This window comes from Oreochromis aureus, linkage group 3, assembly GCF_013358895.1.
Source record: "Oreochromis aureus strain Israel breed Guangdong linkage group 3, ZZ_aureus, whole genome shotgun sequence".
In the NCBI taxonomy this organism is placed as follows: Eukaryota; Metazoa; Chordata; class Actinopteri; order Cichliformes; family Cichlidae; genus Oreochromis; species Oreochromis aureus.
In genome coordinates this window covers 75,027,760-75,051,565 of record NC_052944.1, presented here as the reverse complement: position 1 = coordinate 75,051,565, position 23,806 = coordinate 75,027,760, and the positions used below count along the sequence as shown (strand labels likewise).

The 23,806-nt window shown below is 38.1% G+C and overlaps 1 protein-coding gene across 1 annotated transcript; it reads left to right on the top strand.

The window, feature by feature from the left end:
- Positions 1-1,011: 1,011 nt before the first annotated feature.
- On the top strand, positions 1,012-14,017 carry LOC120437614 (programmed cell death 1 ligand 1-like). The gene is made up of 3 exons (XM_039608164.1): positions 1,012-1,041; positions 13,003-13,338; positions 13,439-14,017. The coding sequence occupies exons 2-3, from the start codon at positions 13,074-13,076 to the stop codon at positions 13,606-13,608; spliced, it is 435 nt and encodes a 144-aa protein (XP_039464098.1). The 5' UTR covers positions 1,012-1,041; positions 13,003-13,073; the 3' UTR covers positions 13,609-14,017.
- The last annotated feature ends 9,789 nt before the right edge of the window (positions 14,018-23,806 follow it).

The following is a 23,806-nucleotide window of genomic DNA, read 5'->3' as shown; positions in this document are numbered from 1 at the left end:
GAACAGAGGTAACCAAGAAAAACATTCAAATCATTTTGAGTCTGTCCCCATGGGATGAGAATGAGCATACAGTGTGGACTGCTAATTTATCAGCTAATGGTGATTATCTTTGTTTATCATCCTCCACCCACAGACTGTACATAGACTCTGTACATGTCAGATAAACTCCATTTCTTACTTTGTATGTCAGCTCTCAATCTTTTCTTTTTAACAGCACATATGTGGATCAGCAAAGTACAGACTGGAAGCAGAAAGTACTTTTTAATGCTGACTGTATTTATGAAATATGTTCACTGTACTACGGAATAAACAGTTTACAGTAGAAGTATTCTAACCTGATCAGAAAGTAGACTGAACTCAGTCAAAGAGCCCAGATCTCATTGTTACTCTGACTATATTTGAAATAAAGTAAACGGCCATTTTATCATGAACAGTACATGCTCAGCATGCCAAAAGAAACTGAAAGCATCACTGATCTGCTTGTATCTGTGTTGGTATATAAAGTCCAACATCTCCCTCTAGTGGTCATATATAAACCATGTGTGAGGATGGTGTTGATGTAAAATGTGAATCATAGTGTTCCAGTCAGTCATCAGTGTGTCTCTGCACAGCTGTAATTAAAATGTGTTCAGAGGGCCTCAGTGTCTGAATGGTTCCAGTTCAGCTCCATAACAGCAGCGTCCCTGGTTTGATTCCTGTGTTTCAGCTCATATCTGCCTCTCTCACTGAGGGGGACGTCCACTACATGGAAAGGAAATAGATTTCACCTCTGTCATGAAAATGAGAGATTTTGTGTGTGTAATGTTTTAGGGCCTTTTTCTTTGTTTACAAGCAAAACAGCACATGCAGAATGAACTTAACTGAAAGGTTTTTCTCTAAGCAAATAGAAAAAGTCAGTTTCCCGCCACAGTCTTTGAACCAATAGAAAAGCTGGTACTCAGAGGAAGAGGGCGGGCTTTACTTGGTGTCAGTGAGAGAAATGAAAAAAGCTCAAATGAGTGAGAAGGACGATGAAGGAAACATCTGTGCTGTGTCTGCTCTGTAAGTAGAATCTCTGTGTTTGTTTGAATTCTTGTACTTTGACTGTCTGCTCTCCTGATAACTGATGATGGAGGAGAAGACATGAAAAACAAATCAGGCTGAATTCAAGTTCAAAACACCACGAGGACCAACTGCAGGTCTGTTAGCATCTGTGATGCTGGATGGCATCAGCTGCATCTATTTAGCTAACTGTCATATAGCTTTTACGTTATTAGCCTTTGATATCATGATTTTTTGGCCACAATCTGGATCACAGAGTATTTGGCAGTGCAGTAGCTGCACCTATGAGGCTCGCATGTGGTTCACAAACAAGTCGTTGAGATGAGACACATAAAGAGACCAAAGATCTTTAGTTATGCGTGAAGCATCATTTCTAAAGTTCTGCATGTAAAACACAGCATCAACCTCCTGCTGATGACCACAGTTGGTCTGAATGTGAGAGTTCACACTGCAGGGGTTTTTTGCAGCTTGTGGTGAGGCGTCTCAATCTGCACTGAAAGATGAAAGGTTTGTGGACGACACCTTCATATTCACACAAACAACTCATACCTCTATCTAATGTGTCAACCACTAGCATGGTGCATAATACCTACACAACATAAATACACTGTGGAAACCAGGGGCGATTCTAGGATCAGAGCTTTGGGGGTGCTGAGCACCCACAGAGCTGCCCAGCCAGGCAAGATAAACTTTACACGTCACGATGAGACTTCTTCCCTGTCTCTGTGAGTCCCTGCATCCTTAAATGTTTCCAGTTGTCCCGAGTTCCCTCTGACTGTCTCCTTGGTGCATTTAAACCCCTGTTCCTCCCTGTCCTCATCGTCTGTTGTCTTCATCTCCGCTATCAGTCATCATAATTTTACCATCTCTGTGCAAGTCTGCAAATTTCTTTATTAAATCATAAGATTCTTAAATTCATCAAGTCTCTCTCTGCCTGGGTCCTCGTCACAAAACATGACATCACCGTTTTGTACATTTTAACACAACCCCCACATTTGTGAAAGAAAAGCAAAACACTTTTTTGAGAAGTCTGTAACAAAACCATCAAATCTGATAAAGGTTATTTAAATGATGCTCATAGTGAGTAAGAAGTAAACTGAGTGAATGTTTTGGACAGAGATTCACTTTTAATGTGTATGTATAATATAATACAGATACATAAAAAACACTCCCAAAACAGAATAAATTATTACAAAATATTAATAAAAAACTATAAAAATGGAGGCAACTTTGCCTGTGATAGAATGTATACAATGTATGAAAAAATCTTTACTGCAGATACTAATTTAACTAATTTAATAATACTAATTTTGTGTTGTAAGATTTATGAGTTTCATGCTTTCATAGTGGTACTTGGGAGAGCTTGACATTTTTCTCAGGTGGTACACACTGTAAAAAGTTTGAGAAACACTTATCAGTGTTTCTCATACAGACAACTGGACAGTCCAAAAGTTGGCCTACCTATTACTGGCTGAGGTTTTAGTAGAGTTGTGGCTGAACCACATAAAAATATATAATTAATTTTAATCTCCCCAATCAATGATAATGTTATGTTGGAATGTTGTTGAAGAGGGTCAAAAATGTTTCAACCCAGTTTGTTTTGCAGATTCTGTATAGCAGCTTTAATATAGGGAGGACACAACTTCCAGACTGTATGAGTAAAATCAGGTTTTTTCTCTTCGTCAGTTTAATAGTTTCTGTTTTGCCTGTCACTGTTCCCTGTCTGTTTTCCTTCCTGGTTCTTCCTGACCTTGTACTTTCTCCTCATGTTCCCCTCTTTCCTCTCCCTCTTTGGACTGACAATCATACACAAATAGATTGGATTCAATTAGATGAAAAAATTACATTAATATGAAAAAAAAAAATTATTAAGATCACTAGCGAAAAGTCCTCTCTCAGTGTACTTTCAACCAAAAGGCAAATAACCAAACCACATGAACATCTAATAAAAGATATAAAATATTGAAACACTGATCCAACATTATCCTTTATTGACGGATCATTTGTTCTTACACTTTTACCTGAATGTGGCTCCTGTTTTTGAAAAAACTTCCTTATATCCATTATGAACCTGGCTGTCTCTCTCTACACAAACACACACACACACACACACACACGCACCCACACACACACCAGGAGTTATAAGGTTAATGGGCATTCAGTCAGTTAGCTAGTTAGTATCCATTTCAAACAGGACAGTGGTAACAACAGCAGGCTACGGACAATGTTAAGTTTTAGATTTTAAATAGGCTGTATACATTTCAATGGGAGCAACAGGACGGTCAAATGTCGCTGAATTTACTACAGAGCAGGACGGATTGTAGGGTAGCAAACATCATTGGAAAACACGTTTTCAACACTGCAGGTTACCTGGGTGTAAGGTTTTTCAGCTAAAAAGAAACATGACTCCTATCTAACTACATAAAGAGTAACTGAAGGTTAAATGCTGCTAATATGTCCTGTTTTAATCCAGGCACTCCACCTCCGCTCCGCTGCGTCTCAGCTACCATCGCTGTGGCAGCAACGACCCTAGAGCCGGAGTGGGGGGCGAGCTGGAACAAACCATTTTGGGAGGGGAGGGTTATCTATACTTTTGTTGTTAAAATGTTCCGTCTCAACCAAGTACTGTATGCTTTTTATTTTTAGTAGTAGTGTGTCACACAAACAGCAAATATTGTCAAAAAAAAAGTAAGAAATCTTTGGGGGTGCTTTGATTCATTTTGGGGGTGCTGAAGCACCCCCAAAAATGGGCTAAAATCGCCCCTGGTGGAAACTAACCCCTTTTTCCACTGCATATGTCGTCAAACGTGTGGGTTTTGCTAAGCAAACATACCTGAGGCACGTCTCTAAAACAGAATGTCAAAGCGAAACAAGAGTCAGTTAGTTCATTGTAACGTATGCGACACACACACACACACGTGCAAAACTCCGCCACATTCATCTATGTGGTAGATTTGAGTTCAGCTATAGATTTTTTTCACTTTTTTTAAATTGCTCGTGTTGAACAAACCTTAATCAGGTTCCTTTTGACCTACAGAGAAAGCAGATGGATTATACCAAGCTCACACTTTTTATCTTCATATGGATTTTTTTCCCAACCTGATGATCAGAAGAGTGTTTGAGGATTCAAGACTTTCTTAAGAACAGCAGTAAAAGTAAGTATTTGCTGTATCTTTTAAAATAATTTTCAGCCTTTTGCCTAAAAAGTTTCAAAAATGAGTGAGACTTGATTTAAAATGTCATATCCTTTATAATGGATGTTAACCCTGTAAAGCCTGAACCATGAAATTATTTATTTATTTATTTATTTATTTATTTAAAAAAAGAAACATATTATATTTTATTTTATATAGGCAGTTGTAAAGTTCCAATCCTTAATCTAGGTTTCACGCCAGATAAATTTTGAAAAGGCTTTTTCTATGTCACAAGAAACTTTCTGGGTGATCAGTAAAGGTACACTGTAAAATGTAATTCTAGCTGTTTGTTATTTCAACATATTATTCTATATCAGTTTGACGATAGATGACTGAAGTTGTTGTTATAACATAGAATTACAAGTTAAAAACGTCCCAATTACACCAAAAAAAGCTAACTTGAAAACTCATGTCCAGCTAAATCAGAAACTTATGTGAACTTGACAATGCGGGTAAGTTGAGCACAGCAGGATTCAAAACTGCCTCACGTGACTGCTACCGAGGTGCATCATGGGGAATTGGCGGTTAACGACATGCTCACTTTACTTGGACGTTTTCTAATCGTTTCTTTGGAATATGCTTTCAAGGTGAGTAACATTGGTTATAACTATAAGGAAAGAGAGCTACAAAAGTTGGAACATGTTTTGAATTTATGGCATGACGTGTGTTTTTCTCTTTTACCGAAATGTTTGCTTTAGCTAATGTAACTTTAGCCGACAAGGTCCAGCTTGTGTGTCATGACCAAACTTGACCTAATAAACTGACACATGGCCTTTTTTATGGGTTTAATGTGGCGCTGAGCAAATCACAAGTATTGTGCCGCTAGCTTTAAGGTTGTGCACTCACCCTGTTGCGATATTAGCAAGCTAACTCAGCTAATTAATAAAGCTTATTTCATATTGTCTCTGTACTTGTAAATTTCTTTCAAGTTCACAGGCTGTTGTATTTTGGTGGAAGTTCATTTTGGCAATATTTCCAATAACTGGCTGGGTTCAAAAAGAACTTTTTGGCAGGACTCCGATGCTTGTTGTCATCTGTTTACCCCTATGTAATCACTTAAGGTGTTATTAACTGCTGCATGCTAAGCTGCAAGAGTGCACTGAGGACTGAGACAAAATATGGTCTACAAACCAGCATTATATTAGTTTTTATCAGATAGTCCTCCAGTGTGTTTATTTTTTTGCTTTAATTATATTGTGCAGTTATTTGTTACCCTGAAATGCTTTATGCTTAACAACAGCTCACTATTTTGACTTATTTTTGAACTCTTGTGATCAGTATGACTAGATTGTGTGAGTTTCCATACTAAACGAGCTGTAGTGATAAAATAATTGGCATCAGAGACACTGATTTTTGGCATGGTATACTGCAGAAGTTTTTTTTTTTTTTTTTGCATAATTTACCTTTTAATTAAACTGCATTCTCTGTATTGTAACAAAACTAACATTGTTTATATGTCAGAAAATTAGCAAACATGAATAAATGGCGAAAACAATATAATTATAACATATATTTTTATTTTACTTATTTTAGGTCTGTGAAGCCAAACTTGATGCTGGGGATTTATTTTTGTCAGTGGAGTCAAATGGTAAGTTACAATTTGTGCATTTTGTCATACTGGAAACACCTCAGATTATATTGTAATTTAATAGCTCTGTAGAACAAATGATATAAAGATTGTAGTGTCAGGGTACTTCTTAAGAAGTAATATGGCACTATTGATGATCACATGCAGGTGGCATAAACTAAATATTCAGACGTGCTACCAACAAATGATTCATTAACAAAAGCAATGGAGCAGACTGTTTAGGTTCTTGTGGTTGTAATAACATCCATAACTGCAAGTTTGTCATTAATTTATTTTCACAGGTCTAGATGATCACATTTGACTTTGTCATTTAAATGAGGTGGACTTGCAAACTTTGCGCTCTTTGGGGTAAATTGCTGTCCACTACATATACACAGAATGTGCACAGTATTTCAGATCTAAAAGGGAGTATGTAATGGACTTGCTGGCTTTAATGTAAAAAGCCTGTTGTGTAACTTTAATGAGGCAGTTGGACTAAACAGTATTGCTCATCAAGGTAAACATCTGAGGAATAAGGAAATTGTTACTTGTCCTTTTACTCAGTGTTCTTTTAATCGCACGCTTACTAAAGTTTTACATCACATAAGTCATTTTCACAATCATTCTACTTTAAAAGATTTCGAGACAGAGCTTATTGTTCTCTGAACTTCCTTGTTTGCTGAACGGCAGGTAAAGTGCATCTTTTGTTTGTTTGCTTTTGTGTGTTTGTGTTTTCTCTAATGGGCCTCAGATGACTGTTTGCTTAAATTTGGGTCTCAAAGAATCTTTTTTTTATTCTGCCTGTACTCTCCACCCTCTTCTTCTATTGCTCAGGTTGAAGCAGAATTTGCCCGTCTTACATCTGTTGACCTGAAAGGGTTCCTTTTTGCTGTGCTTGACCATTATGGAGAGGTTCGTGGAGCTGTACAAAATCAAGAGTGGCATAGAAGGGCTAACTAGGCTCATAAGATGCTTCGGAGATGATGTAAGTGTTCAACTGCGAAATCTAATCCTTTGTTTAAGTTTTAGGTTATCCAGTTCAACTGATGAACTCATTGAAAGAAAGCTGATAAGTAAAGTCTGTCATCATATTTCACAACTGGACATTTAGTGTGGTAACTTTTACAGAATCTATGTATATTGGTGGTAGGTTGGATATCATATTCTACTTGAATGTCCTGATAAGCCTGATTCAAAATCTCCAATGGTAATCATATATTGATGGAATTATGCATCAAAAAGCTGTGAATTTGGAGCTGTCTACATGTTTCATAAACACTGTTTAAAAAGTGTTTTTGTTTTCTTTTGACTTCTTTGACCAGAGCCCTACACAAAGGAAGAGGACAGAGGACCTCATTTTCTAAAGGAAGATCCCTCACACACTTTCAAGACTGTGAAGGTTAGCATTGTTTCTTTTAGTAAATTTAATAATGACAGCACCACAGTGGATTTTAAATTAAAAAGTACATGTGTACTTTTTCCTCACCAAATGTATTATTACAAGATGTTTGACACTGGATTTGGTCTGGGTTTCAGAGAAACTAACTGGCAAGCTAGCATTGATATTATTAGTGTCTTGTGTTTATTCATGTCTTCACCAGGGTCTTTGACATTTCGCCACTGTACTGTTCACTTCAGCTTTACGTTTGATTTCTCACATTGTATATTGTAATGGCAGAGATATTAGGATATTTAAGGGGCTGCAGTGGCTGCTACAGCTGTGGGGGCAATACTTTGGTGAAATGTCCTGGACCCTGGAAAAGAGACTGTGTAGACTGGGTAAGCAATTAAAGGTTACTGGCCGAGAGTCATTGGGCAGCTGGGTAAAGGTGGATGTTGATATTCAGTGCCAATTATGCAACCTGTTCAGCCATGTCTATATGCTCTTTTTCATGCTGTTAATATAGGGGAAAAATAAAACTTTAATCAATAAACTGATTAAAGAAGCATTGTCTATGGAGCCATAATCTGATCCTGTAGTGTAGCTGCAGTTTGCACATTCATGTATTCTCAGCCAGATTTGGTTTAGAGCACAGCCAATATTTAGCATAAGTAGATTTAAATTCACACACTGGTGATGGCAAGCTACATTGTAGCCACAGCCACCCTGGGGCGCACTGACAGAGGCGAGGCTGCCGGACACTGGCACCACCGGGCCCTCTGACCACCACCAGTAGGCAACAGGTGAAGTGTCTTGCCCAAGGACACAACGACTGAAACTGTCGGAGCCAGGGCTCGAACCGCAACCTTCCAATTATAAGACGAACTGTCAACTCTTGAGTCACGATTCAGTCATCCACCCATGTGTGTGAATGACTGAATGTGTAAAGCACTTTGGAGTCCTTAGGGGACTAGTAAAGCACTATACAAATACAGGCCATTTACCATTTAAATTGAAAATTTTGTTTGAATTCTGCAATTGAAGACATGCTCAGTTATTTATGAACATGGTCTTTGTTTAAAGCAAGAAATGGATTTGTAACATGGGGTGCATATCTCATTCTGAAAAACTTTAACAACTAATAAGTGTTACCCAAAGCCAATCACCATCATCCAAGGCATCAGTATGGCTCTTCTTTGAAAGACATGAATTGTTAAGCACAAGGGATATTGTGTAATTGTAATTGTGTAATTTTTTTTTTTTTTTTCTCTTTGAACCCTTTTATAGCCGACAGGTATTGAAGACACGTTTTCTAAGAGGATGAAAGTTGGCATTGCGATGGTGAAAGAAGAAGACATCGATGTGTTGGTTGTCCTTGAGGCGGCAGTAATCCTGTCTAATCTGAGGGATGTCTCAAGTGCCATTTCCATGCTGATGGGCCTTCTTTTTGCCCTCAACATACACTATCCAAAGGAACTTAAGGACATCTTTGAAGTCATTCAGAACATCCTAATGAACATTGGTGGAAGGCAGTGCATCTCACTAGTGCATGGTCTAAGAAACAGACTCTTGCAGAAAGCCATGCAGAACTGTAATTGTATGATCCTTAGTGTTAAGGACAGTTTTTATTTTACTGTTTGTTTTTTATTCTTGCAAGTTCTCATTCTCACTTTTGTATGTCACTAAATGACTACACTTTACATTCCAGATTAGACAATTACTCATTTGTTCATGGTTTAAGAAACTTATGTGAACAACAATATAATGGTGGACTTTGCAGATGCTTATCTCATGCAAGTCAGTAGTTTTTCCTTTGTTTTGCAATTGAGCAGACTCAAACTAATGTTTCTGAAATATCCATATTATCAAATGTTTCAGAAGCATGCAGTCATTTTCAGAGATATTGGTTCTGTGGAATTTGTTGCAATTGTAAACGAAGACAAATACAAGAGTTTGATGTCTTAGTTGTTATAAACTGATCTTTACTGTCACTTATCAAAGGTTTTGTACTATTTTAATATTTCAAGTTTTATGCTAACAGGTGTGACTGAGCACAATGAAGTTTAAAAATTTTGTAAATGTAAAGAATAACTTTTCTAAAATAGCAAGTGTTCCGTTGATACATTACATTAATGCAGACTTTATGTTGTTACTTCACAAGAATCACTACTGCTCCTAGAGTATTGGTCAGAATTTCATCTTCACCCAAACTGGGCTCAAGACCAAGTTCAAATTTATTGTTTCACAGGAGCAGCCTTTGAGTTTTGATGGATTGTGAGCCTGATGAGCTACGTCACTGATTTTTCTGTTTCTCAGATGACTAAGATGGCACAATAAATGGTGAATGTTGGGTGCTCATGAGTAATTGTCTTGTCATGTTCTTAAAACAAACTTTCTGTATGAAATGATCAGATAGACTTTAATGGAATCTGTGGGGTTTTATTTTTTTCTGTAAACAACAGAAAATTAATTTAAAGGAATGTAGATATTTAAACCTGAGATCTAAGATACACCTAACAGGTAGTTTTGCTGAAATGGATGTTAGAAAGCCAAAAAAAAACAAAACAAAACTTAAGATGTTTAATACACATTTTTCTTTACATCCAGTCAATCAACTCTGATAATTAAAATGAAACTGATTTACAAGTTCACTCAGCTACCTTAAGGAGCTCAGTTAATTAATAAACTTAAATCAACTTAGCTAACAGATTATGTTAGTTAAGCTAAAATAGATTCCTAAGTTAAAAGAACTACTAAAGTATTTGAATTAACTAAAAAACCCAAGTCAACTGAACTAGGACAAGAGTTTAAACAATAGATTATTTTAATTTAGCTGAAAGGGTTTTCCCAAGTAAAGATGACAATTAAAGGAGTTGAACTGACTAACAAATCTCAGTCAACTGAACTAAGACGAAAGTTTAGACAACATGTGATTTTTCATTAAGATAACAATTGGTTGTGTTATAAGAACAAACTCTATTTCTTGACTTAACTTAAAATTTTAAGGCAGCCCTTTACCTCATATTTTTAAGTTGAAACAACAAGTTATATTTTACAGTGTAGCATTTGTAGGGGATATAATGAACGCGGGAGAATACTCTTTTTGATTAAGTTCACACGCCCCATAAGAGAAAGCGGCAATTTTGCCATCTATCTAAATCTTTTTTATTTTTTATTATAACTGGTGACAAGTTCAGTTTCCATAAATCTTTAAGAACTGGTGGAACGTTTAGCCCAAGGTATGTAAAGCCACTGGGGGACCATTGAAAGGGATTAGAAATATCTGGCAAAGAGTTAATCTGATCACCCAGTGGCATGACTTCTGATTTCCTAAAATTAATTCTGTAACCAGAGAATGAGCTGAACTCGTGTATAGTGGACATAATGGCTGGTATTGATTGTTCTGGTTTTGATAAGAACAGCAAAATATCGTCAGCATACAATGCTTTCTTATGATTTGTTCCACCCACTGTTATACCATGCACATCTTGGTGCTGGCGAATGGCCTCAGCTAGAGGTTCAAGTGCTAATGCAATGAGGAGAGGGGACAGGGGACAGCCTTGCCTCTTACCTCTTTGCAGTGGAAATGCTGATGATTGTACAACATAGTTATGACACAAGCTTCTGGAAGTTTGTAGATAGTTTTAATCCATGCAATAAAACCCTCACCTAAGCCAAATCTTTCTAATACATTTAATAAATATGTCCACTCGATTCTGTCAAATGCCTTTTCGGCATCTAAAGATATAACATAGGGTTTATAATTTGTCGGATTCGAGTATTGCATTGCTTACATAAGTTTCTAGTTTGACAAGTGGCTAAACAACAAAACTTCCATCTTTCTTTAAACCTTAAAGTTAATCTGATGTGTGCAGGTTTAAACTCAGGTTCAGTTATTGAGTGAAAACACCAACAGACTCAGACATTTAGAACAAACTAAGAGTCAGATCAGCAGAAACAGAGAACCCGGACATGTCTGCTGTAACTGCGTCACTCTGCTCCACTTTGCTGATGTTTGTCGTGTTCGTATCTGCAGGTCAGATTTAACTTTGACATAAAACAGGAAGTATTGGCTGCACAGTAAAAATATTTCCCTGAGACTTATTGTCATAAGATAACCTTTATTAGTCCCACACGTGGGAAATATTGATTCAGTATTTCTTTGTGCGGATAAACGAGAATCTAACTGCCGTCAGAAAGAAAACGTATTTCTGCTTCAGCGACTGAAACACAAACTGTTCATACATGACGACACATGAGAGGTTCTGATTTTGTTCTGTGGAGATCGTTCAACAACTGAACGCTAAAACTTTTCCACTTCGCCTCGTTTGTTGTGACGCACTTATTTCTGCGCATCCTCAGTCCAACCTACCAAATGTCACTCTAACGCGACGTCCTCACGGGACACGGAAGAGTTTGAACCGCAGCTTTAGCTTTATTTAAACCTTAAATGTAATCTGATGTGTTCAGATTTAAACTCAGGTTCAGTTATTGAGTGAAAACACCAACAGACTCAGACATTTAGAACAAACTAAGAGTCAGATCAGCAGAAACAGAGAACACGGACATGTCTGCTGTAACTGCGTCACTCTGCTCCACGCTGATGTTTGTCCTGTTTGTCTCTGCAGGTGAGATTTAACTGTTATAAAACAAACTGAGTGTCACTCTGGTTAAATTATTATTAATATTTCTCAAAGAGTTATTTTCATATTGATTTAGTTTGTGTGTGTGTGAAGGTGACATGAGGCTGGGTGGACTGTAATCCAGCTGTGACAGACACAAAGAAGTGTAATGTGTGATGCATTGTAGTTTCAGGAGTCAGTATACAGCTAGAAAATGTATATATTATTTTATATAAGCTTGCAATCAGCAATGTGTGCTGATTGGCCTTTATTTTGATGGGCACACCATGCGACCAATCACAGGCAAAGACAGACTCTGATCATACTGTTATGTGAAACAAGGCAGGGGTCAGACATTCCCAAGACAGCATGTTTAGGCCAGATACACACAAAGAATGAAACCGATTTAAATGCAAGTGTGTTGGGAAAAAGTGAAGACACAAGTGAAAGTGTAAATGAGCATCTGGCTGCATTTCAGTGATATTGGAGATTGCAGAGCTGAATTTATTACTTTTTTTTATTTTCAGCCATTTTCCATCATGAAGGACAAAACGTTTCAGACTTGTCGAGGCCTTAAACCTAATGTGTGTTTTCCCGAGTAGTAGTAAATGTATAAAATAAGGCTTTTGAGAAAACAATTATTGAAAATTTCTTCCTTGAAAAAGACCAAATATACAGTTCATTACATAAAGTCTACAAAGTGTGTTTGAATGCTAGAGATGCAGAGATGTGTGCATGTAGCATGAGTGTCTACATGAGTCTCACAGGCCTGAATGTGCAACTGGATCCATTTATGATTCTAATTCAAGATTGTTTTGGTGTGAGCTAAACCACCTACAACTTAACATCACAAAGACAAAGGAACTGATTATGGACTTTAGGAGTCAGGCTCCTCCTCCTACCCCTGTCACCATCAGAGGGGCTGATGTGGAGATCGTTGAGGACTACCGGTACCTGGGGTACACTTGGACTGTAAACTGGACATGAAGTGGAGTGTTTAGAGCTTGAACTTGCTCATAAGTATTGTTAGATGAGCTTGATGTGAAAAGGTATGCCAGGCTGTTGAGTGTGAGCCGAGAATGCCATGGAGGGAGGAGGAGGAAGGTCCATCCATCCCACAATCTGGACTCATCTGCAGAATTGTACAGTTGTACTTTGACCTTTAACCTCTCTGCTCTGTGTTGTTTCCTCTTTCAGACCAGAAAAATATCACAGCTGCATCTGGACAGAATGTTACTCTGACATGTCGAGCTTCAAACAACAACATCATGGTTGTAGAGTGGAGCAGAGCTGACCTTAGAGATGAATACGTGTTTGTTTACCGAGATGGCCGATTTGAACCAGATGACCAGCATCCATCTTTTAAGAACCGGGTGGATCTGCAGGACAGACAGATGAAGGATGGAGACGTGTCTTTGATTCTGAAGGACGTGACGATTAATGACACTGGAACATACGAGTGTCGTGTCTTCCAGGAAGTAGAAGGACCTATGACTCTAATCAACAGCACCAACCTGGTCGTTGATCCTCCAGGTGAGTGAGTAGAGTTGAGTGTGTGTGATCAGAGGTGAAGCTGCTTCCTGGTTGCTGTTTTATTTTTTCTAAGCATCTCACAGGTGTTTCTCATTTCTAGGAAAACAAGGAGGACACACAGAGGATGGATCTGTTGAACTGAAAATTGGTCTGTCAGTTTCTGCTGTGCTTCTTGTTGCTGCTATTGTTGGATTATTGATCTACAGAAAACATAAACAAAAGCAGAGTCAGGATTCATACCAGCCTCCTGTTGAATTGCAGGTTGTTTGAAATGTCTCAGTTTTTCTCCTGCTGCTGTTCAAACTCCGTGTTGTCAGTGAACAATCAGGTACAGACAGATGATCTGATCATCCAGCAGACAGACATCAAAAACGTCAGAGTTCAATTTCTCTGATTATCATCAAACCTGTTCAGACTGTGTTAGTGTGTCTCTGTGCTGTCTGTCAGAGACTCTGTGAACTACTAGTGTTTGTTCATCTTCACTGCTCATCTTATTGGTACTTTTCTGTAGCATATTTTTTTCATATTTATATCCTGTATTTTCAAACCCCCAAAAATCTCAAATGTTGATAGAGATAAAAAAAATAAAATAAAATTCAGCCTGTAAACACAAAATATTCAGTTTGTGAGTTCCTTTATATACCTCATATTAAAACAAATTCAAGTCTCACAGAGATGAAAAAACCTGCAGTGTATACTGTGAGGGTAGTTCAACACAATCTGATAACAGAGATGTGTGAATCACTTCAGTTTGTCTCAGATCAAAGTGAAATTAGTTTTATTGATTGAACAGCTTTACCTGGTGTTTGTTCTGTGTTCTAGTAACTGCAATTTTTCTGTATATGAGACTTGACAGCAGATTAGAATCAAGTACAAGAATATTTCTACATTCTCCAAATAACATAAGCACATGTCCATAACATTAAGACCCACAGCTGGAGCTTTGTTTAGTGGTATATACTATTGTCTAGTGTACGGCTTAACAACTCGCTTGTAGCAGAGAATCTCTGTCACGCTTGAAACCTGCTGCACATAAAAGAAACAGTGAAGTAGATGAACTTGTGATTTGTTGCTGTGATGGACCGAGTTGAAAACCAAGAGGAGTCACAGGAATTATTTGAAAAATAGGGTTGCCATTTATTTAACCCCAAAACTATATTTACAAAAGCAATAAATGTTGAGCTTATAAAAGAGGTCAAAGAAACAAAACTGAACTCAGGCTAAGACTACAAACTTAACAAACCAAATGACTGCCCAAACAAACATAACTGACCTAACATGAAATGACATACAAGGGTATATATAATGGCTGATCAGACCATTGTGACACATGAGGGTAACAAACAACCACAATTATAAATCACAACACAATGCAGTGCAATCTAGTTTGTTAATAAACTAAACACTAAAGAAGAAAATCAAAACCATTAAACCCTAAACTCAAATATTTAATTAAATACAAATACTTGTTTTTTAAAGTAAAGAAAACACATATTCTCCCTTCAATAGGAAGTGGTGGTGTGGTCCAATTATCCCCTTTGCATATAATGGTTTCAAACCTTGGCTACCATCTTTTGTCCAGCAACTCCCAGGGATGATAGCAGGTAAGAAATAAAAAGACAAAGGTTAGTCAAAAATGAAGTGGTGTGAATACATAAGTAAACTAAATGTGGCGCTTACAAATAGAACAAATGTATCCAAACCAATCAATAAAGTTATTGGAAACTAAAGTGTGTTATTATGTTCAAATGAAAAAATGAAGAGTTACTGACTTTAGAGTGTGGCCACGGGTTCAGCCATCACGGTTGCTCTTTATCTGTACATGTTGGTGCTATTAACTTGGACGTGTGAGCCCAGAACAGTTCTGTTTGGTAACAATAAAGTCCATTGAATAAATAAATGTTGAGATGGGTTTTTTCTTTGTTTGTTTTATGTGGTTTTGTTCATTACTAACACTGGTGAGTGTTATCACATTACTGTCATTTTATTATTGACAAAATATTAAAGAAATGATGATGATCTGTTTACATCCATGTTAGTCTTTAAAGCCCAACATCTCCCTCTAGTGGCCATAAATAAACTATGTGGGAGGAAATTTATTCATTAACCAAACTACAAGATGTTGACACAAGGGGACAACTGATGTCTCCATTAAACAGATGGATAATTGTTGGCATTCCTGGAGTGGCTTCATCTCAGGAGGTAGAGCAGATCATCCACTAATTATAAAGCTTGTGAATTGATCCCTTGCTGCTCCAGTCTGCATGCCAAATATCCTTGGTCAACATACAAAACCTAAGTTGCTGTCTGATGCATCCATCAGTTTGAATGTTAGACAGAAAGCACTTAAGAGAGGAAAATTATGGCATATAAGTACATATAAATATTTACAACAAAAACTGAGATTATCTTGAAAAACTACTCAATGATACATTTTTGTTGGCTTTTCTAGATAAAAGCTTCACGTTTGAATGTTTTTTGTAAGTTGTCTTTTCACAAAGAAAAAATGTAGCCCTCCACCTCTGTGTTTGAACCAATAGAAAAGCTGGTGCTCAGAGGAAGAGGGCGGGCTTTACTTGGCACTGCACTGGATGATGCCGTCATTCACCTCCTACATCGTTCCTCTCTCACCTGGAGACCGCTGGGAGCACTGTGAGAATCATTCAATTCAATTCAATTCAATTTTATTTATATAGCGCCAAATCACAACAACAGTCGCCTCAAGGCGCTTTATATTGTACAGTAGATAGCACAATAATAAATACAGAGAAAAACCCAACAATCATATGACCCCCTATGAGCAAGCACTTTGGCGACAGTGGGAAGGAAAAACTCCCTTTTAACAGGAAGAAACCTCCGGCAGAACCAGGCTCAGGGAGGGCGGGGCCATCTGCTGCGACCGGTTGGGGTGAAAGAAGAAAAACAGGATAAAGACATGCTGTGGAAGAGAGACAGAGATTAATAACAGATATGATTCGATGCAGAGGTCTATTAACACATAGTGAGTGAGAAAGGTGACTGGAAGGGAAAAACTCAATGCATCATGGGAATCCCCGGCAGCCTCACGTCTATTGCAGCATAACTAAGGGAGGATTCAGGGTCACCTGGTCCAGCCCTAACTATATGCTTTAGCAAAAGGAAAGTTTTAAGCCTAATCTTAAAAGTAGAGATAGTGTCTGTCTCCCGAATCCAAACTGGAAGCTGGTTCCACAGAAGAGGGGCCTGAAAACTGAAGGCTCTGCCTCCCATTCTACTTTTAAATACTCTAGGAACAACAAGTAGGCCTGCAGAGCGAGAGCGAAGTGCTCTAATAGGGTGATATGGTACTACAAGGTCATTAAGATAAGATGGGGCCTGATTATTTAAGACCTTGTATGTGAGGAGCAGGATTTTGAATTCAATTCTGGATTTAACAGGAAGCCAATGAAGGAAGCCAAAACAGGAGAAATATGCTCTCTCTTTCTAGTCCCTGTCAGTACCCTTGCTGCAGCATTTTGGATCAGCTGAAGGCTTTTCAGTGAGTTTTAGGACATCCTGATAATAAAGAATTACAGTAGTCCAGCCTGGAAGTAATAAATGCATGAACTAGTTTTTCAGCGTCACTCTGAGACAGGATATTTCTAATTTTAGAGATGTTGCGCAAATGGAAGAAAGCAGTCTTACATATTTGTTCAATATGTGCGTTGAAGGACATGTCCTGGTCAAAAAATGACTCAAGGTTCCTCACAGCATTACTGGAGGCCAAGGTAATGCCATCCAGAGTAAGAATCTGCTTAGATACCATATTTCTAAGATTTTCAGGGCCGAGTACAATAACCTCAGTTTTATCTGAATTAAGAAGCAGAAAGTTAGCGGCCATCCAGGTCTTTATGTCTTTAAGACATTCCTGCAGTTTAACTAATTGGTGTGTGTTACCTGGCTTCATGGATAGATAGAGCTGCGTGTCATCTGCATAGCAGTGAAAATTTATGCTATGTCTTCTAATGATGCTGCCTAGGGAAGCATGTATAATGTAAATAGAATTGGTCCTAGCACTGAACCCTGTGGAACACCATAATTGACCTTAGTGTCTGAAGAGGACTCTCCATTTACTTGAACAAATTGGAGTCTATTAGATAGATATGATACAAACCACTGCAGTGCAGTACCTGTAATACCTACAGCGTGTTCTAATCGCTCTAATAGGATATTATGGTCAACAGTATCAAACGCAGCACTGAGGTCTAGCAGGACAAGCACAGAGATGAGTCCACTGTCAGAGGCCATAAGAAGATCATTTGTAACCTTCACTAAAGCTGTTTCTGTGCTGTGATGAGCTCTGAAACCTGACTGAAACTCTTCAAATAAGCCATTCCTCTGCAGATGATCTGTTAGCTGTTTGACAACTACTCTTTCAAGGATTTTTGATATGAAAGGAAGGTTGGAGATTGGCCTATAATTAGCTAAGACAGCTGGGTCTAGAGATGGCTTTTTAAGTAAAGGTTTAACTACAGCCACCTTGAAGGCCTGTGGTACATAGCCGATTATTAGAGATAGGTTGATCATATTTAAGATCGAAGAATTAATTAATGGCAGGACTTCTTTGAGCAGTTTTGTAGGAATGGGGTCTAAAGACACGTTGATGGTTTGGAGGAATTAATTATTGAAGTTAACTCAGAAAGATCAATTGGAGAAAAAGAGTTTAACTTAACATTGATGGTACTAAAAGTAGCTGTAGATAATGTTACATCTGTGGGATGATTATTGGTAATTTTTTCTCTAATGATAAAAATTTTGTTTGTGAAGAAGTTCATGAAGTCATTACTAGTTAACGTTAAAGGGATGGTTGGCTCAGTAGAGCTCCTATGGGCTCAAAATGTGGTCATAAATATTTTGTACTTGTAAATCAGTTTTGTATGTGTAAAAAGAATTTGTGCGTGCGTAAAAAAGATTTGTATGTGTAAAAAAGATTTGTGTGTGTGTAAAAAAGATTTGTATGTGTAAAAAGAATTTGTGCGTGCGTAAAAAAGATTTGTATGTGTAAAAAGAATTTGTGCGTGTGTAAAAAAGATTTGTATGTGTAAAAAGAATTTGTGCGTGCGTAAAAAAGATTTGTATGTGTAAAAAAGATTTGTGTGTGGACTTAGCCAAAAAAAAACCCTGCAAGTTACAAGTACAATTTTGACCCTATTTTCTTCCTGTCATCTGATTGGTCAATGTCATGTCAATCACAAATGTAACAATCCAATCAGAGAACAGATGGGTTTGGCTGTCGGAGGGCACTTTTTGAACTGCAGGTCCTTGAAGGGTAATACAGTTTGAAGCTGGAGGATCTCTATATAAATATCCGATAGAAGCTAGGTCCGCTAACTTTCAGCAGCTGTTGAAAGGATAAAGTTGTGGTATGTCAGTGGTTAGAAATACCATTATTACTTTAGGATTAGTTTAACACAAAGTCAGGGCTGACCGGGACCATTGCTGTGAGTCACAGTGCAGCATAAAGGTCCTTTCACATCTGACACAGGATGTGCTGCTAATGCTAACTGCTAACTAAAAAGCAAAGGATCCAGAATTTGTTGCGCTGGCTGCTGAGCTCTGTGGGTTTTTGCAGCAGCTCTACCTGTACTAGATGCACCTGCTCCTTGTCGTTTCTATCTCTGACTTTATGTCCTCTATAACAGTTTCTGGTTTTTTTGCTAGTTCTTCAAATGTTCAATAAAAACATGTATGCTAATTCATAATGAAGAAAGCTTTGTAATGAAGACTGTCATTTCCAAAACACTGCCCCCCGCGGTCCGCACCGCTGTTGAAAAGGCTGTGGAAGTCCCTGTATAAGGCACGTAGACCTGTGACACAAAAATCACCAAACTCGGACCACAGACTGTTTTCCTTCGTGGTGATGAAGGAAAACGCTGGGTTGGCATGTAAAAGGGCATTTATTCCCTTCAAGGACCTGCAGTTCAAAAACGTGCCCCTCCGACAGCCAAACCCATCTGTTCTCTGATTGGATTGTTACATTTGTGATTGACATGACATTGACCAATCAGATGACAGGAAGAAAAATAGGGTCAAAATTGTACTTGTAACTTGCAGGGGGTTTTGGCTAAGTCCACACAAAATCTTTTTACACATACAAATCTTTTTACGCACGCACAAATTCTTTTTACACATACAAATCTTTTTACGCATACGCACAAATTCTTTTTACACATACAAATCTTTTTACGCATGCGCACAAATTCTTTTTACACATACAAATCTTTTTACGCACGCACAAATTCTTTTTACACATACAAATCTTTTTACATACGCACAAATTCTTTTTACACATACAAATCTTTTTACGTGCGCACAAATTCTTTTTACACATACAAAACTGATTTACAAGTACAAAATATTTATGACCACATTTTGAGCCCATAGAGCTCTGACTGTTTGTCAGCCTGGCTACAGTGCTGAAGAGAAACCTGGGGTTGTTCTTATTTTCTTCAATCAGTGACGAATAGTAAGATGTTCTGGCTTTGCGGAGGGCTTTCTTATAAAGTAGCAAACTATTTCTCCAGGCTAAATGATGATCCTCTAAATTTGTGACACGCCATTTCCTCTCCAGCTTACGAGTTATCTGCTTTAGGCTACGTGTTTGAGAATTATACCACGGAGTCAGGTACTTCTGATTTGAGGCCTTAGTTTTCACAGGAGCTACAGTATCCAGAGTCGTGCACGTAGTGAGGAGGTAAAATTATTAACAAGATAATCGACCTCTGTTGGAGTAGCGTTCAGATAGCTGCTCTGCTCTATGTTGGTACAGGGCATTGAAGATGATAACAGTGGGTGGATTATATTCTTAAACTTAGTTACAGCACTTTCAGAAAGACATCTACTTTGATAAAGTCTACTCTCCACTGCTGTGTAATCAATTATTGTAAATGTAAATGTTATCAGGAAATGATCAGACAGCAGAGGGTTTTCAGGAAACACTGTTAAATGTTCAGTTTCTATGCCATACGTTAAAACAAGATCTAGAGTGTGATTAAAGTGGTGGGTGGGTTCTTTTACATTTTGAGAGAAGCCAATTGAGTCTAATAACAGATTAAATGCCATGTTGAGGCTGTCATTTTAGCATCTACATGGATGTTAAAATCACCACAATAATTATTTTATCTGAGCTGAGCACTAAATCAGATAAAAAGTCTGAGAAATCAGAGAGAAACTCTGTGTAAGGCCCAGGTGGACGATAGATGATAACAAGTAAGACTGGTTTCTGAGTTTTACAGCTGGGGTGGACGAGGCTAAGCATCAGGCTTTCAAATGAATTAAAAGTCTGTCTTGGTCTTTCATTAATTAATAGACTGGTGTGAAAAATTGCTGCCACACCGCCCCTCGGCCTGTGCTTGGGATTTCTGGTAGTTAGAATGACTCGGGGTGTTGATTCATTTAAACTAACATACTCATCCTGCTGCAACCAGGTTTCTGTAAGGCAGAGTAAATCGATTTGTTGATCAATTATTAAGTCATGTACTAACAGAGACTTGGAGGAGAGAGACCTAATATTTAATAATCCACATTTCACTGTTTTACTCTTTGGTTCAGATGTGGATACTGTATTGTTCTTTCTTTGTGATTTTTATGTTTAAGTTGTTTATTGCTGGTTTTAGTTTGTTTTTGTCTTTTTGGGAGCTGACACAGTCTCAATGGAGATGGGTTTTGGGGGGTAGCAGGAGGAGAGAAGCTGCAGAGAGGCGTGTAAGACTGCAACTCTGCTTCCTGGTCCCAACTCTGGATAGTCATATTTTGGGGGTTTAATAAATTGGTCCATATTTCTAGAAATGAGAGCTGCTCCATCCAAAGTGGGATGGATGCCGTCTCTCCTAACAAGACCAGGTTTCCTCCAGAAGGTTTGCCAATTATCTATGAAGCCCACATCGTTTCTGGGACACCACTCAGACAGCCAGCAATTTAAGGAGAACATGCGGCTAAACATGTCACTCCTGGTCTGATTGGGGAGGGGACCAGAGAAAACTACAGAGTCCGACATTGTTTTGGCAAAGTTACACACCGATTCAATATTGATTTTAGTGACCATCAATGCACTACATGGATTTTGGACTACCTCACCGACCGACCACAGTATGTGAGGACTTAGGGATGTATGGCGGACAGGGTCGTCTGCAGTACGGGGGCCCCACAGGGAACGGTTCTGGCTCCGTTCCTTTTCACCATCTACTTCAGTGGCTGCAGCACCCACAATGTGGGACGGAGAGATTTCGCAGGTCTTTCCTTCCCACTGCTGTCGGACTCTATAACATGGTCTCTGCAGATGACCACACACGTGCAGACAGAAAGACACACACTATGGTAATCTTTGCCCAGTCTCCCTAATGTGCAATTTTCCTGATATAACAAATTATTTTATTCTATTTTGTAAAGTATGTTATTATTTTATTATTTTATCATTTTATCGTATTCTATATTTTTTTTACTTAACTTTTAATGCTCTTAACTTGTACTGTCCACTTTCTGCTGTGGGACTAATATCTTCTCTTGAAACTGGAAGCCTGTGATGATGTGTAAAATAAGCCCAGTTTGGATTATAATGACCTGACTTTACATTTAACAGCATGATGATATTAGTCAAATATATATTAGTCTCTCTGTAGATTTTCACACCATGCTAATTTCTGCGTGTGTTTCAACACAGAGGTGTTCGTTTTAAAAAGAGGACTAATATGCTATTTGTAAGCGGGCCGGCCGTGGTTCCAGGGGTTGGGAAGCTCATCTGTAACCGGAAGGTTGCCAGTTCGATCCCCCCCCTCTCTCTGTTTTGGTGGAGTTGTAAAGTGCTTTGGGTGCCTAAAAACCGCTATATAAATGCAATCTATTATTATCAAGAAGAGCATTTCTTTAAACTCCGACAGATCAAAGACTGCTATCATATTTACTAAACATGAATATATACTTAATAATTATTGTAAATTTAACTAACTTCCTGCAGCATTATTAGTTTTTTTCTTTTAACATTTAGTTATGACACCAGCATCTTAAGTTCCTTCTGTCTCACTAAATTCTGAATTTACTTTTATAAAGTTAATAATTTAATAGTTTGCATGACACCCTGTTAGTTTGATCAGTTAACATGTGAACTGATCAAAATTAGACTTCTTTAATGTTATTTAATATTCTGTGCAATTAACCAACATTCAGCAATTAACTAACATTCAGTTCCTCACAGCTTCATTCAGCTGCTCTGAGGAACTGAATGTTAACTCATTCAATTTCTCCTTTGTCAGGTCTGTTTTTTCACTTTTTGTAACACTGGAGCAGCTCTTTGTTTTTATTTGTGTTGCACAACTAAAAGGATGAATTTGTTGTTAATGAGTCGTATAAAGAAGGCTGATCAGACCAAACAGTGTTTTTAGCATAAATTTAGAGGCGGCCACGTTTTTGCTGTAGCTGCTCCCAGGGCTGGACTGGGACAAAAAAATCGCCCGGGCATTTTGACTAGAGACCGGCCCACCAGGTATTATAGGAAAAACCATAAAGCCTTTGAATGAAAACAAACGCTGTTGTCACAGTGATGTACACTGTCTTGTTGGTTTATATGTATCAGTCTAATAAACTTAAACCTACACCATCCTCCCTATTCTGGTATTCTAAACAGTACCCGAAAGTCGACTGCTTGGTCGAGTTAACCTCCTGAACTATCTACAACACATGGTGAAAACCTGAAATTAAGACAGAGAAGACCAGAGGTGAGACATGATCATTACTGATTACTGATGACAGATTTAGATATATTTTCATAAACCATTCATTTGCCACATCAATAAACAGCATGGCAGGGCAAAATATTTTTTCTAACATGGCAACCTTTAAAAAGTGAAAGGAGATAGAAAGACAGGTGAGAAAGAAAAACTTAATTGACTTTTTGATGGCATTTTACACACAGTACTGGTACAGTATCTAGAAAATGTGGGAAAATACTGGCATCATAAACAGTACTTCTGAAGATATTATAATGGGACCCTAAAAAAATACTATGTACAATAATGGATTTCTATACATTCTCTCTGCTCCTCCTGCCTTTCCGTCATCCACCTGCCAGCGTGTTGCATCTGCTGGCCTCCACCACTTGCTAATGTTACTGAATCTGTGGAAGCTTCGCAATAACCACCACCAAACAATTGAGTTATTTTTACACATCTCCCTTCATCTGGCCAATCCACCACCTTTCAGTGTTTATACCGTTACGGGAAAAAAAATGAAGAAAAAAACCCATCGGCCCATAAAAACGAAGAATCACTCCAGCTATGGCTGCTCCGAAGTTGTGCAATGATCTGCCCTTCAATGTTAGCCATGTTGGCCTCATTGCTTTCTGAATTTAAAACGCTTCTTAAAGCAGGTTTATGTGCTGATGCCTTTGGCACTCCTTTAAGAGGGTGGCTCTATTTTATATGATTTTATTTTCTGTTTCTGTTTATATATGAACAAT